Source organism: Platichthys flesus, chromosome 1, assembly GCF_949316205.1.
Source record: "Platichthys flesus chromosome 1, fPlaFle2.1, whole genome shotgun sequence".
NCBI lineage: Eukaryota > Metazoa > Chordata > Actinopteri > Pleuronectiformes > Pleuronectidae > Platichthys > Platichthys flesus.
In genome coordinates, this window is record NC_084945.1 from 26,305,787 (window position 1) to 26,321,672 (window position 15,886).

Genomic DNA, 15,886 nt, shown 5'->3' on the forward strand with positions numbered 1-15,886 from the left:
GAGATAGATTCACATTAAATAAGAAAACCCTAACTGAAAAGGTTTTCACCAATGTGAGAGCTGCCTCAGACAACTGATTTGTAGTTATGTGGCTTTACACACATTTATATAACAGCCCGCAATGCAGGCATTGTGATAGTAACAGTAGTTGTTGTGAAATCTATGAGTATCTAAATACATTTTCTCAGGGTCACTCAGTGTATAATTAACAGTCTCTATATTTATGTAATTAACACTCTGGTGGTAATACTAACGTGTAGTGTTTCAACACTTCTTGTGTTATGCACAAAGAATCAAACCTAATACAATAAACAGTGAACAAATAGTAACAAAAAACAAGAATAAAGCATGCATGACCTATACTTTAAAAATATATATTTAATATCAAAATCCTGCTTATTCAGATATTTCAAATCAAGTACATCACATGTTTCAAGTTTGCCATTCCAGCCTGTCACAAGATAAGAACTGTTTTACATTTCGAGAAAATCAATACGTTGTTTGCTTAAAGATAACCTATTGATACAGGACACAGTGAAAGTAAAGCGCTATCTCACAAGAAATTGTGATTGAAACAGAATTTGGATAACTACTTGAACCCTCATCTTGAATAAAAAATATTTATTTTGAACTGTAAATGTAAAAGATTTGCTAAGATAGTGTGAGTGCTCCATGAAAAAGTTTGATGTAGATACGGCTCTGAGCAGTTTGCCTTGCATATCTGCATCAAAATAAATCTCTAATATCTAATATATCTAATAAATAACTCTTGTCTTCTGTGGTTATGGCTGTATCTGTTTTATTGTCTCCAGTTTAGGAACTGGGTTTTCACAGATGAAAGTCATCAGGTAAGAAAACATTGCTGGATTGCAAATCTGTCCAACTGAATGAATGCATATATAATTTCTCACATAGACCAACTAGGTGTGTTTTATAATAAAATAATTAATTGATCAGTAATGGATCTAATAATAACAGGGCTCACGGGTCACTGAGGGGTCATGCCAGTGATATTTATAAAGTGACTCATCAGGGTCAGCAGGACACATTCCTACACACTGGCATACACTCCTCTGGAAGCTAAATCTATTTGGCATTTACCCCCTGCTCATTTTTTTCTGGTGGTCTGCGGTGTGCGTGTAAACGTGTGCTGTCTGGGCTTGCGTGTGGCCATGTGACAGTCCGTCCACAGTGGTCCAGCCTCCTTTTTTTGTGCTACACTCCCTTTGCAGTAGCATGGATCGTATTACTGGCTGCTCTCCCTGCACCGCTGAGCCCACCGCCTCTGCACCAATCACAGCCTGTCCTTACCTATGCACATGCATGTACTGACGCACAGACGGGGACCCTCACTCACGCGCACATACTGTCATGATCCATCGCTCCGGTTCTACGCAGCCTTCACATGCGTCCCCACCGACTCCGAGTAGCGCTCTCTGCGCCAAGGTGAGCGTGGTCTCTGGGATCTGTTGTGAGCGGCTCACCGCCTGACTGACCCAGAGAGAGAGAGAGAGAGAGAGAGAGAGAGCCAGAGAGCCAGAGAGCCAGAGAGCGCGCACGAGAGAGAGAGAGAGAGACAGAGAGAGAGAGAGAGAGAGAGAGAGAGAGAGAGAGAGCGAGAGCGAGAGCGAGAGACCATCTTCCCTCTCTCCAAACTCATCTTCCCTTCGCTTGGGAGGGACCGCTGCGCCAGCCGTTTGTTTCGGCATCTTTCTCTCCTCCTCCTCATCTTCCTCGCTGCGTTTCCGCTTCATCAAGAGGAGGAACTGGACAGCCCCGTCGTGATTTTGTGGAAATACATTTTTGCAATATTTTTTTCCGTGCTGGGTGTTGGTAGCGCGCAGTTGGTGCGCGCCTCTGCAAATTCCGGTGAATGGTGGATTTGGCAAACATGGAGAGCGTGGAGAAGGAATGCGGGGCCCTCGGGGGTCTGTTCCAGGCGATTGTCAATGACATGAAGGTAAATAAAAACCTTTATTTGTATCGTTTCCCGACTCCATGGTTAAACACATTAGCCTGAGAACAATCTCACTGCTGCCTTGGTCTCATGGGCACGTTTTAAATGTGTAATACACGCACACAATAATGAGCTGGTGTGGACTCTGGTTGTTTTTTAAATTAAGATACAGTGACGGCACCGTGTTACTGACAGCGATGCGGCGACCCGGTGGGTTGTTGGGGCGAAACCCTCCCCTCCACCTCCTCTATCCAAAGGATGTTGGCTGCGATGCGCATGCAAACGTCAGTGCACCCATTATCGGATGCACTTAATATGGCATTCAGCTCCCTTCCACTTTAAAAATCAGGAGAACAGTCGCAGATCATCCAGACTGATGTTTTCACTGAGGTCTATCTAATGTTGAATTGGCCTGCATAAAAATCCTGTGCAAATGATTGGTGCCTGATAAGCAAGGAGCAATAATAGCTCACTGCGGTCAAGTGAGCAGACGTTCGTCTTTTCGTGGTCAAGTGAGCAGACGTTCGTCTTTTCCTGATTTCAAGTGCGCCCGTATTACAGAGTGTACGGTAGTCCATGATACGGAGCGAGCCAATCTTTTATGCTACTGTAAAATCCCTTTATTCCATAATTTCTGACAAAGGCTGACACAGTTGTGCTCAGGACCATCCAGGCTGTACACTCATTCAGTATCAAGCATATTTACTGTATCATTTTGGAGAAATTCAGCCTTAAAGTTCATTATTTTGAATTGAAAAAAGCATTATGTGCAAAATGTACCCTTCCGTAAAATCCCTTTATTCCATAATTTCTGACAAAGGCTGATACAGGTGTCCTCAGGACCATCCAGACTGTTCACTTACTCAGTATCAAGCATATGTACTGTATCATTCTGGAGCAATTCAGCCTCAAAGTTTAATATTTTGAAGTGAAAAAGGCATAGTTCCTTTTTTTTTGTTGAAATAAGCATTATGTTCAATATTTACCCTTCTGTAAAATCCCTTTATTCCATAATTTCTGACAAAGGCTGATACAGGTGTCCTCAGGACCATCCTGACTGTTCACTTACTCAGTATCAAGCATATTTACTGTATCATTCTGGAGCAATTCAGCCTCAACGTTTATTATTTTGAAGTGAAAAAGGCAAAGTTCCTTTTTTTGTTGAAAAAAGCATTATGTTCAATATTTACCCTTCTGTAAAATCCCTTTATTCCATAATTTCTGACAAAGGCTGATACAGTTGTGCTCAGGACCATCCAAACTGTACACTCACTCAGTATCAAGCATATTTACTGTATCCTTCTGTAGAAATTCAGCCTCAAAGTTCATTACTGTATGTATATATTTGTATTCTATTTTATTCTATTTAGTTATATATTGTTGTTTTTATATTGTTGTTTTAAGTTAAAGTGCACCAATGACACCAAGGCAATTTCCTGTTTGTGCAAATATACTTGGCAAATAAAATAATTCTGATTCTGATTCTGATTCTGATTATTTTGAATTGAAAAAGGCAGCCTCAAAGTTCATTTATTTTGAATTGAAAAAGGCAAAGTTCCTTTTTTTTTTGTTGAAAAAAGCATTATGTTCAATACTTACCCTTCTGTAAAATCCCTTTATTCCATAATTTCTGAGACAGGCTGCTACAGTTGTCCTCAGGACTATCCTGACTGTACACTCACTCAGTATCAAGCATATTTACTGTATCATTTTGGAGAAATTCAGCCTTAAAGTTCATTATTTAGAATTGAAAAAAGCATTATGTTCAATATTTACCCTTCTGTAAAATCCCTTTTTTCCATAATTTCTGAGAGAGGCTGCTACAGTTGTCCTCAGGACCATCCAGACTGTTCACTCACTCAGTATCAAGCATATTTACTGTATCATTTTGGAGAAATTCAGCCTCAAAGTTCATTTATTTTGAATTGAAAAAGGCAAAGTTCCTTTTTTTTTGTTGAAAAAAGCATTATGTTCAATACTTACCCTTCTGTAAAATCCCTTTATTCCATAATTTCTGAGACAGGCTGCTCCAGTTGTCCTCAGGACTATCCTGACTGTACACTCACTCAGTATCAAGCATATTTACTGTATCATTTTGGAGAAATTCAGCCTTAAAGTTCATTATTTAGAATTGAAAAAAGCATTATGTTCAATATTTACCCTTCTGTAAAATCCCTTTTTTCCATAATTTCTGAGAGAGGCTGCTACAGTTGTCCTCAGGACCATCCAGACTGTTCACTCACTCAGTATCAAGCATATTTACTGTATCATTTTGGAGAAATTCAGCCTCAAAGTTCATTTATTTTGAATTGAAAAAGGCAAAGTTCCTTTTTTTTTGTTGAAAAAAGCATTATGTTCAATACTTACCCTTCTGTAAAATCCCTTTATTCCATAATTTCTGAGACAGGCTGCTACAGTTGTCCTCAGGACCATCCTGACTGTACACTCACTCAGTATCAAGCATATTTACTGTATCATTTTGGAGAAATTCAGCCTTAAAGTTCATTATTTAGAATTGAAAAAAGCATTATGTTCAATACTTACCCTTCTGTAAAATCCCTTTATTCCATAATTTCTGAGACAGACTGGTACAGTTGTCCTCAGGACCATCCTGCCTGTACACTCATTCAGTATCAAGCCTATTTACTGTATCATTTTGGAGAAATTCAGCCTTAAAGTTCATTATTTAGAATTGAAAAAAGCATTATGTTCAATATTTACCCTTCTGTAAAATCCCTTTTTTCCATAATTTCTGAGAGAGGCTGATACAGTTGTCCTCAGGACCATCCAGACTGTTCACTCACTCAGTATCAAGCATATTTACTGTATCATTTTGGAGAAATTCAGCCTCAAAGTTCATTTATTTTGAATTGAAAAAGGCAAAGTTCATTTTTTTTTGTTGAAAAAAGCATTATGTTCAATACTTACCCTTCTGTAAAATCCCTTTATTCCATAATTTCTGAGACAGGCTGCTACAGTTGTCCTCAGGACTATCCTGACTGTACACTCACTCAGTATCAAGCATATTTACTGTATCATTTTGGAGAAATTCAGCCTTAAAGTTCATTATTTAGAATTGAAAAAAGCATTATGTTCAATATTTACCCTTCTGTAAAATCCCTTTTTTCCATAATTTCTGAGAGAGGCTGCTACAGTTGTCCTCAGGACCATCCAGACTGTTCACTCACTCAGTATCAAGCATATTTACTGTATCATTTTGGAGAAATTCAGCCTCAAAGTTCATTTATTTTGAATTGAAAAAGGCAAAGTTCCTTTTTTTTTGTTGAAAAAAGCATTATGTTCAATACTTACCCTTCTGTAAAATCCCTTTATTCCATAATTTCTGAGACAGGCTGCTACAGTTGTCCTCAGGACCATCCTGACTGTACACTCACTCAGTATCAAGCATATTTACTGTATCATTTTGGAGAAATTCAGCCTTAAAGTTCATTATTTAGAATTGAAAAAAGCATTATGTTCAATATTTACCCTTCTGTAAAATCCCTTTTTTCCATAATTTCTGAGAGAGGCTGCTACAGTTGTCCTCAGGACCATCCAGACTGTTCACTCACTCAGTATCAAGCATATTTACTGTATCCTTTTGGAGAAATTCAGCCTCAAAGTTCATTTATTTTGAATTGAAAAAGGCAAAGTTCCTTTTTTTTTGTTGAAAAAAGCATTATGTTCAATACTTACCCTTCTGTAAAATCCCTTTATTCCATAATTTCTGAGACAGGCTGCTACAGTTGTCCTCAGTTGTCCCGATCATTAATCTCCACACATGTGATCGGTCAGGATCTAATGTAATTAATGATCTGGACTCTTGTACACATCCAAATCTCAGCTGTCACACGCACGCACGCACGCGCGCACACTGACTCCGGGACTGGGAGCCGCGCGTTTCATTAACTATCTTTATGCACCGGGTCATCTCGCACAAGAGAGAAAAACATAAATGACGTTTATTTGTAATCGTTTACATATGTGCGGTGCGGTGCTCTGTGTGTGTCTAGGCAGTGTGTGTGCGTTGGGCACCCGCCCAAAGAGACACAGATTACTATCTTGATAATGCGCCCAGTGAAATACTGCGCCATTGACTTAATATCTGTAATGAATAGGCCAAAATTGCTCTGGTTCACCCGAAATTGAGATCCTGCCGCCGTGCCTGCTCCAAACACCCGTTTGTTGGGCTTTGGATGAAATGAACAACATATAATCCAGGGGAAAACAATTAAATGTATTAATTAAAAGTAGGCCTACATTTGGCTGGAGTGGGCTTGCTTACCTTTCCAAACGTAGAGAACACAAAGACTCTAAAGTGAACAAAAGAAAAACATATTGTGTTATGCTGCTGTATTTCTTGAAGTGTTTCTGTAGGCCCGGCTGCGCATAGTCGGCTGCTGTAGCCTATAAACTTAGAAATTCAGAAAATAACTAAATTCCCTTATAATAACCACAGTGTAATAGTTATAAACTAGCGGGGTCCGCCTGTCACAAATAGTAAAAAAAAAGGATAGGATGGCGCTATTTAGCTACTAATACTGTCAACATCCCATGTCACTTGAGCCCAAGTAGCCATAAGAAATATTTGCAAGGGCAACTTACCCTCGTGTGGGCGCCATTCCTCCACCTCGTTGGAAGAGCAATTCAGGTGTTATAATACCGCCCATGCGCTTATTCAGTGTAAAGTTACCTACTGTAATATAAAATAAAAAAGTAATTTAATTAATTAATTAATTAAATTTAAATTTAAAAAAAAATTAAATATAGTGTAACGGACTGGGTTTTATGTTTATATGTGGGTTTTATGTTTATATGGGGGTTTGATGTTATTCAGTAAAACACTGTGTTTAAGGAGTGTTCTGAGATCCTGACTGTCACTGAAGGGGTCGGGGGGGGGGACATGTGATTGTTTAGACGAATAGGATGGGGCTGTTTGGGGAAGACAGGAGAAATTGAAAGGAGTAGTGCACATGTCCGTGTAAATGTTAATAAAAGTTGTTAAACGAAGGAGAAGTTCCCTGTCCTCTGTAAACGAGGACTCTACAATATAAAAATGAATAAATACATAAATATTAAATCAATAAATCAATAAATAAAGGGTATACTACTCATTTTTTCACTTTATTTATTGGTTTTCACAATTGAAAATGAAACATCATACATACAGAAGTATATAAACAATTATTTTCTCCCACCTCCATCCCCTTGCAAACCTTGCTGATGTTCAAGGACAGAGAGAGCACACGGAAATTAGCAAGGGAAATGGAAATTTTTATTTACTCCAAAATGAACGAAAGAAATACACACAATATTGCATTTAAGTTACATATGGGTGAATGGAGTGAGGATTAGCCAAAGTGTAGCAACCTTTGTCAGAAATTATGGATCAAAGAGATTTAACAGAAGGATACATTTTGCACATAATGCCTTTTTCAATTCTAAATAATGAACTTTAAGGCTGAATTTCTCCAAAATGATACAGTAAATATGCTTGATACTGAGTGAGTGAACAGTCTGGATGGTCCGGAGGACAACTGTAGCAGCCTGTCTCAGAAATTATGGAATAAAGGGATTTTACAGAAGGGTAAGTATTGAACATAATGCTTTTTTCAATTCTAAATAATGAACTTTAAGGCTGAATTTCTCCAAAATGATACAGTAAATATGCTTGATACTGAGTGAGTGTACAGTCAGGATGGTCCTGAGGACAACTGTAGCAGCCTGTCTCAGAAATTATGGAATAAAGGGATTTTACAGAAGGGTAAGTATTGAACATAATGCTTTTTTCAACAAAAAAAAAGGAACTTTGCCTTTTTCAATTCAAAATAAATGAACTTTGAGGCTGAATTTCTCCAAAATGATACAGTAAATATGCTTGATACTGAGTGAGTGAACAGTCTGGATGGTCCTGAGGACAACTGTAGCAGCCTCTCTCAGAAATTATGGAAAAAAGGGATTTTACAGAAGGGTAAGTATTGAACATAATGCTTTTTTCAATTCTAAATAATGAACTTTAAGGCTGAATTTCTCCAAAATGATACAGTAAATATGCTTGATACTGAGTGAGTGTACAGTCAGGATGGTCCTGAGGACAACTGTAGCAGCCTGTCTCAGAAATTATGGAATAAAGGGATTTTACAGAAGGGTAAGTATTGAACATAATGCTTTTTTCAACAAAAAAAAAGGAACTTTGCCTTTTTCAATTCAAAATAAATGAACTTTGAGGCTGAATTTCTCCAAAATGATACAGTAAATATGCTTGATACTGAGTGAGTGAACAGTCTGGATGGTCCTGAGGACAACTGTAGCAGCCTCTCTCAGAAATTATGGAAAAAAGGGATTTTACAGAAGGGTAAATATTGAACATAATGCTTTTTTCAATTCTAAATAATGAACTTTAAGGCTGAATTTCTCCAAAATGATACAGTAAATATGCTTGATACTGAGTGAGTGTACAGTTTGGATGGTCCTGAGCACAACTGTATCAGCCTTTGTCAGAAATTATGGAATAAAGGGATTTTACAGAAGGGTAAATATTGAACATAATGCTTTTTTCAACAAAAAAAGGAACTTTGCCTTTTTCACTTCAAAATAATAAACGTTGAGGCTGAATTGCTCCAGAATGATACAGTAAATATGCTTGATACTGAGTAAGTGAACAGTCAGGATGGTCCTGAGGACACCTGTATCAGCCTTTGTCAGAAATTATGGAATAAAGGGATTTTACAGAAGGGTAAATATTGAACATAATGCTTATTTCAACAAAAAAAAAGGAACTATGCCTTTTTCACTTCAAAATATTAAACTTTGAGGCTGAATTGCTCCAGAATGATACAGTACATATGCTTGATACTGAGTAAGTGAACAGTCTGGATGGTCCTGAGGACACCTGTATCAGCCTTTGTCAGAAATTATGGAATAAAGGGATTTTACGGAAGGGTACATTTTGCACATAATGCTTTTTTCAATTCAAAATAATGAACTTTAAGGCTGAATTTCTCCAAAATGATACAGTAAATATGCTTGATACTGAATGAGTGTACAGCCTGGATGGTCCTGAGCACAACTGTGTCAGCCTTTGTCAGAAATTATGGAATAAAGGGATTTTACAGTAGCATAAAAGATTGGCTCGCTCCGTATCATGGACTACCGTACACTCTGTAATACGGGCGCACTTGAAATCAGGAAAAGACGAACGTCTGCTCACTTGACAACGAAAAGACGAACGTCTGCTCACTTGACCTCAGTAATAGCTCGGCACATTCCGTCACACAGGCCAACCTATACATGTGGACCTGGTAGGGTTATTGCTTGGGATGCTTCATCATCATCCTCATCATCTTGGTTACTCCCCGAGCTGAAGCCCACAGACATGACCCCTGTATTTTCAACCTACACTATCGCTCTCGCCTTTTCTCCGTGGTTACTGTGCGTCTCTGTGAGAGTGCAGCGTCATTGATTTTCTGTCAGGCTGATATGGCAGCAAAACATGAAGGCGTGAGAAGCGCTGCAGCCGTCAGACACCCTGTCTCCCTTCATCTCTGCCTCTCAGTCAGTCTGTCTGTCTGCCGGCCTGCCTGCCTGCCTGCCTGTCTGTCTGTCCGCCTCCCTGCCTGTATGTCTGTCTGTCTGTGTCGGTCTGTCAAACATTCTACAGCTCCTTGGCTCCAGCATGGCACCACCAGGCTTCACAGTAGGTCAGCTACATGCACTTGGGCTGCCTCAACTTGCTTTGGATGATCGCTTCCATCATGGTACATGGTTCATGATACAGAGCCCCTCTGTGCTGTCAGACACCAGTGCAGCTCTACGTGTCTGTCTCTCATTCCAGATCTTCCCCCTCTTTGTCTCTCCGGTCCCAGATATTTTGGCCTGTGCAGCCCCACATCATGGACGATGAAACTGCTGCATTAGCAGCAATATCAGTAAATGCTTTGTCCCTTAGTGATGAAATGTTGACACACTTGGTGTGACCCCAGTGATAGAGGTCATAGTCAGCTGCACTCCTGGTGAACAAGACAAGATTATTGTCTTTCTGTTGTTACAGTGACACATGCTCCAGGATACTTCTACAGAATATTATACACACAGAAAAAACAAAGTCCAATCGTAAATGTCCTGAAGAATATAGCCATGTATTGATTATTTAATTTCAGTTCATCTTTATCCAGCATTTCATATTATGTAAATTCAATAAACATTTGGCTTCTATAATGCTGGCAAATGATTATGACAGAGTTTAAAAACAAAGAAGTAAAAGACGAAGCAGCAGCGGTTGAAATACTCTGACTTGTAGTGGCCAGTGTGCATCAAGAGCACTGGATCCTACATGTCCCACAATGCATCAGAAAGAGCGTTGATTCATTTGTGTGTGGTTAACACGGAGGGCTAACAGGATGCACCCTACCGCGCAGATCATAAACAGAGGCCGTTTTAAGGATTGTGTGATAATGGGAAAATCATTTTTCTGCCAAATGCGACCATTTAGGGACGATGACAGACTTGTGGAAATGATCATCGGTCTGAAAACCATTCAGGCTGGTTGCTTAGCAACATCAGCACCTATGACACAGCATCTGTGATGCTCCTTCACATAGTTCGGGATGCAGAGATAAAGAGCAGGTACTGCGATACTAGATTTCAGAATCAAATCTGCTTGTTTTTCAAAATATGTATTTGTGGGATTTTGCACAAGATGTACTGTACCTTCGGAGTACAGAGCAAAATGGTGTCTTGTTGTAGTTTATAGGAAGCTGTGGTTTCAGCTGGTTAACTTCTCCCAGAACCAACTGACGTAATCAGGCTGTCTTTTCAGACTTCTATTGATTTTACCAGTTTTTATAAGCCAAACAATCTCAAGAGCACTTTCACACATTGTTGTAAAAACCAGTAGTTCTGTTTCTCCTACTCTGACGCACACAGTGCAGAGTATAACTGAGTATTATTCAGTGTTCAGAGAAATACCACTTTAAAGACTTCTCCCTCCTCCCCGTCTTCATTTATTATTCACTTTGTTTCTAATGGTCCTAATGTTTGTGTTATCCAGTTCACTCTAAAATATATGGGTCACTACAACCTGGGCCAAAGGAAAAAAACCTGCTGGCCCAGTCCTGAGTGAAGCCGGTCTGGATTGGATGAAAGCCTGAATCCCAGAGGAGACGATGAGTGAACGTCAGTGAGTGGATGAGAATCATTGAGTCAACAGCCTCTGGAGCTCACTCTGGCTCAAAATGTGACCTCAGTCAGTGTTTGTAGCTCAACAAGACAAAGCCATTGTCAAGAAACAAATTGACCTGAAGTTTCTGTTCTCTGGCTCTTGGAAACAGGCTGGTTTTGACAGCTTGGTTTTGACAGCTTGGTTTACCCAGCGGATGTGATCAGTTAGTCGAGGTTGACAGTTTGAGGGGACTAGTACATTTGATCAAATCAAACAGTTAGATGACATTGAAGCTCTTATTTCACTGCTGTTTTATTTGATTGCAGAAAGTGGCTTTGCATGGATTTAGGAAATAGTGAACTGTATCTTCACGATTTTCTTACAATTAACAGAGAACATGTAAATAGTCTATATATAAACTGATAATGTAAACAATTATAACCCTTAATGTTAGTGCAATCGCATAAGTTAATGAGAATAGTTTAAAGGGGTAGTTCACAAAAAATTTTAAATTCACTCATTATCAACTCACTTGATGTTAGAGGGTTGGATGAAGTGTTTAAGTCCACAAAACACTTAAGAAGTTTCAGGGGCAAGTAGTGTTAACATACGACCTCTTCTTCAGACGTAATAAAACAAGAGGGAAAACCTTACAAGCCTGTTTTTAGCCTAAAAATCCTCTAACAGAAGTAGCTGAGCTAGCGGATGTAGCCACACAATGGTGTGTCCAAGGGTCTGTGAATGCACATCGGGGGAAGATATCAGAGGACATTTAGGCTAAAAACAGGTGTAAATGACGCAGTTTCTAGTCAAATATGAATTTTTGGACTTGCAGACACTTGTATGACACCATACGAGCAGTATGGAGGCATGCTATGTTTTTTCAGTTGTTTGATTATGTTTAAAGAAGAGGTCGCAATTAACTTCAATTGTTTTGGATTTGGTTGCAACAAAGTTTACCCCTGAGACTCCAGAACACTTCACCTAGCTGTCCATCGGCATAGGGGTGAGAAGATGATTAGTGCATTTACATTTTTTTGTGAACTACCCCTTTAAGGGACAACACAGTTTCTTTTATTAATTTTGGTCTTGTTGTTTATTGGCACGTCTTGTTGGTTATAGATTTGAACAATTATCTTTGTCTTAACTTTAAATATCATGGTGTCTTTATTCAATGGTCTAACAGAAATCATCACAGCAGTTTGAAATTTGTCATTACTACATTTTCTGGGCATTTTCACACCTTAAATCTGGACCATGGTGCAACCCAAAAGTCATGTTTTTGTTAGATTGTTTACATTGGATCCTGTTAACCTTAGTTTCAAGACTTAAAAGCTTTAGTATGACATACATCTGTCCTATCGTCATCACCTATGTGGGCTGCAGCTAGACCTGGTACTTGGTGTCTCTATGTGTCGTGCAGGCTGATAAGTTCACACGAAGAGCCAAACTAAATGTTCGAGTTCAGCAGCATATTGACTCCCAAGTCGTTTAGAAAGCACTTTTTCTTCCTCTTATCCCAACATCTTCCTCTTCCTCATCCTGCTCCTCCCCAGCTCCTCCCTTCCTCTTTCTCTCCAAAGTAGATCTTCCGCCCGAGGCGGCCAGTCCCTCCCTGTGTGTCGGCTCTGTGTGTCATCTGTGATATGTACAAGCTGCCTATGGTCTCTTTTGTCTTGTATGTACCGATAATCCCAAATCCTTATGGTGTTTAGGTCAAATCAACCCATTTAAGATTATTCCCCCAACAAATTGTCTGTGTGTGTTTGTGTGCAATTTCCTGGAAGGTTAAGATACATTGCCTCAAGGCGACAACTACATAATTCCACACACGCACACACACACAGACACACACACACACTCACTCACTTACTCACACACACACCCAGGTCACAGAGGTTTAACACAATGAGACACAGGGGTCATGTTCTGGGTCAGCTGGCTGTGGACCAATGGATGCTGGTAATGTGTTGTCGACAACAGGAAGATGGAGTAAAGAAGAACATTATTTTCTGGTCCCTGAACAAACAAGGAGGGGTGATTTTCTTCTGAGACCTAAAGGGCTGCATAAATCAGTGGCTGCACATTTTTAAAAAGGCTGCTGTGAACAGATGATTTTTTTCCCACCAAAATTGTGTCAACAAAACATGTTTTGGTCTATGTCTCAGGTTCTTCATTTTTAAATTTCACATTTTTATTAAACTTTGATATAATGCGTTTCTTTGACATTGAGATCACGACATGCTTCCTTATCAACTTCCGCTTGTTTCATCCTCATTTGATCTGGTTGTTTGTTTTTAAGTTGTGGTTGTTTCTCTTATTATTCATAACAGATAAAGTCATTTTATTTTAATACCGATAATATCCATGTTTTTCTATTTTGAGATTAGATGAACAGTCAAATACATCCTGGACAAATTCTGAGTTTACATTTTTTTTTTTTTGCCAAACTGTTTATTTGATATTCCTATAAATAGTTATCCACATTCTGTATATCAATACTTTTAGAAAAGTCGATTTCTCTATAATAGTGTTTCTGCATGACTAGGTAAAGTGACTTGAGATAATAATATAGATATATTTATTTTGTGCTTCAAATCAAATACATTTTGAATGAATGTATGATTTATAATTCATTTTATTTTAGTTATCCTCTGCTTCACCCAACAGTGTGTGTAGCCTACCATGAAACACTCATCTGGGTCAGAGTGTGAAAGTTCCACTGTGACATTGAGAAAATGTGTCTTTAAAAACTTTGCATATCAACATATTCAAATGTAGAATATATGATTCCGATCACAAACACTGCACGAAAAAGTAAACTTTGCTTAAGCTTTCTCTGGAGATAGATAAGGTCCAAAATAAACGTAGACAAGAATGGTGCATTCGCAGGTGGTTCTGTTTGTATGACTTCTGCTGTCTGTATACGCTCATATTTTAACACACGTCCAGACAGTCCTATGGTCTGTGCACACTCTTTGCAGAAATTGGCTGGTGATGGAATTTACATCACAGAAGCAGCATTTCAGGTTGACCAAATTTTCCTCAAACCTTCTCAGACAGGAGAGCAGTGGCCTTTGATTATTGATTAATCTCACAAACATTTTTTCAATAAATTGATAAACTGTTTGATTGATCACTTAACTTTTTATTCACCTCAAAATTGTAGTCTTCTTTTCCGTGCTGCTTCAAAACACTTAGCTCCATGTTACCACCCTATCTCACAGGGACAAAATAATCCATGTGATTTAGTCTTGATCCACTGTCACACCTTGTGGCCTTCATGCAATAAAGGTCACATTAAGTTTGATTTGAGAAGGTCTTTTTCCTGATCCCCTCAAATACCTTCCACTACAATCTGACTAGCTTCAGGTGAAGTGTCAAGTTGCGTTCACTGTCCACCTGGCCGTCATTGGGTAACCTTGTTCCTGGAGTTTCTGTACATTCAGGCTAAATCCACACCACTATGTTTTCATTTGACTATGCGTCAACTCTGCTATGGACACTGCAAACAGAGAAGTTTGGAAACGCTGCTGGCCCTGTTTTAGTTAGAAAAATCTGGGGCTGCCTTTTCGTCTGGACAAGCAGAAACTGATCGGTGTTGACGTAGCTTTCCCGGATTCGTCACGTTCTGATCACATGACCCCCTCTGGAAGAAAATAAATAGGAACTTTGCTGACCCTGTTGTCTTTGCCGGCAGCTGTTGTGCAGTCAAATTCTGCATTTCACAATTTTTTTAAGTCCTTACATGCAGAAGAAACGATTATTCACGCAATTCCTCAAACACCAGAACAATTTTCACCATTGTATGTGAGTTGTCTCTTGATATGCGATTTCAGGCCTGTTAGTATGGATTAGCCGGTGCTTCAGCCTCCGGTGTGACCGGCACAAAGTGCAGCGATCTACTGGATCAACGGGTGATATTATTAGCACTGCCCGGCGGTTCAGCGTCGCTTCAGTGTCCGTTGTGAACAGCCAAGTGCTGGGGCGATAGGGATTAGCACGGTGCTTTGGCGTCGCCTCCATGTTCTGTGTTCCTCTTTCAAAATGAATGCGCTGTCGATGTCTTCTAAAACAGACTCAATGGCAGCATCTACACATCTCAGCTAGCCAGCGGCAGGCATGTTTGTTGAAAACGAATTCAACCCAAGGGCACTTTGATGACGTGGTTGATTACGTTACCGTTGATCATCTGTCAATCATCGTATAAAGCCCGCCCTGACAATCTGATTGGCTCGGTCGGGCATAATTTTTCCTCAACGGAGCGACTCCAGACCGAACTGCCCGACCTAAAATGTTGTGGGCGGGGCTAAGTTCGTCTGGCATCCAGGCTATGTATGGATGGGGATAAGCAGAGTTTTAAATGCTATTTTCAAATGAAAACGTAGTAGTATGGTTGTAGCCTTAGACTGTTAGAAAAATGAGCTAACATGTGACTCAATACACACTGTATAATACATTGAATGGTTTCAGTCATACAGGGATTTTCAGAATGTCGTATTGTACGTGTTTCGAACAAGAAGGAAGGAAATCTAATCCGTGCTAGGGAACAAAATTGGGGAAGTACAGTGGACACTAGCACAGGGCTCATTAAAGTGGTAAACTGTAAAACAGCAACATCAGCAAACCAGGAGAAGTGGAAGTAAAGTGGTCAGTGGCCTCACAGAGACTGCCCATTGTTGTCGCCTCCTTGAAAAGCCTGTGACAATGATGCCCTGTGACTCTGGGCCATGCTACAGAACTGAAGATGCTCTGTAGAAGTATATCAT

General features: G+C 39.5%; 1 protein-coding gene across 1 annotated transcript in view; it reads left to right on the forward strand.

The window, feature by feature from the left end:
• The first annotated feature begins 1,306 nt into the window (after positions 1 to 1,306).
• The window catches only part of mtss1lb (MTSS I-BAR domain containing 2b), a 73,053-nt gene continuing 58,473 nt past the window's right edge, over positions 1,307 to 15,886 (forward strand). Inside the window, exon 1 of the mRNA XM_062390220.1 lies at positions 1,307 to 1,960. Coding sequence (XP_062246204.1) covers positions 1,874 to 1,960 — 87 coding nt within the window. The 5' untranslated portion in view covers positions 1,307 to 1,873. The remainder of the gene's footprint in view (positions 1,961 to 15,886) is intronic.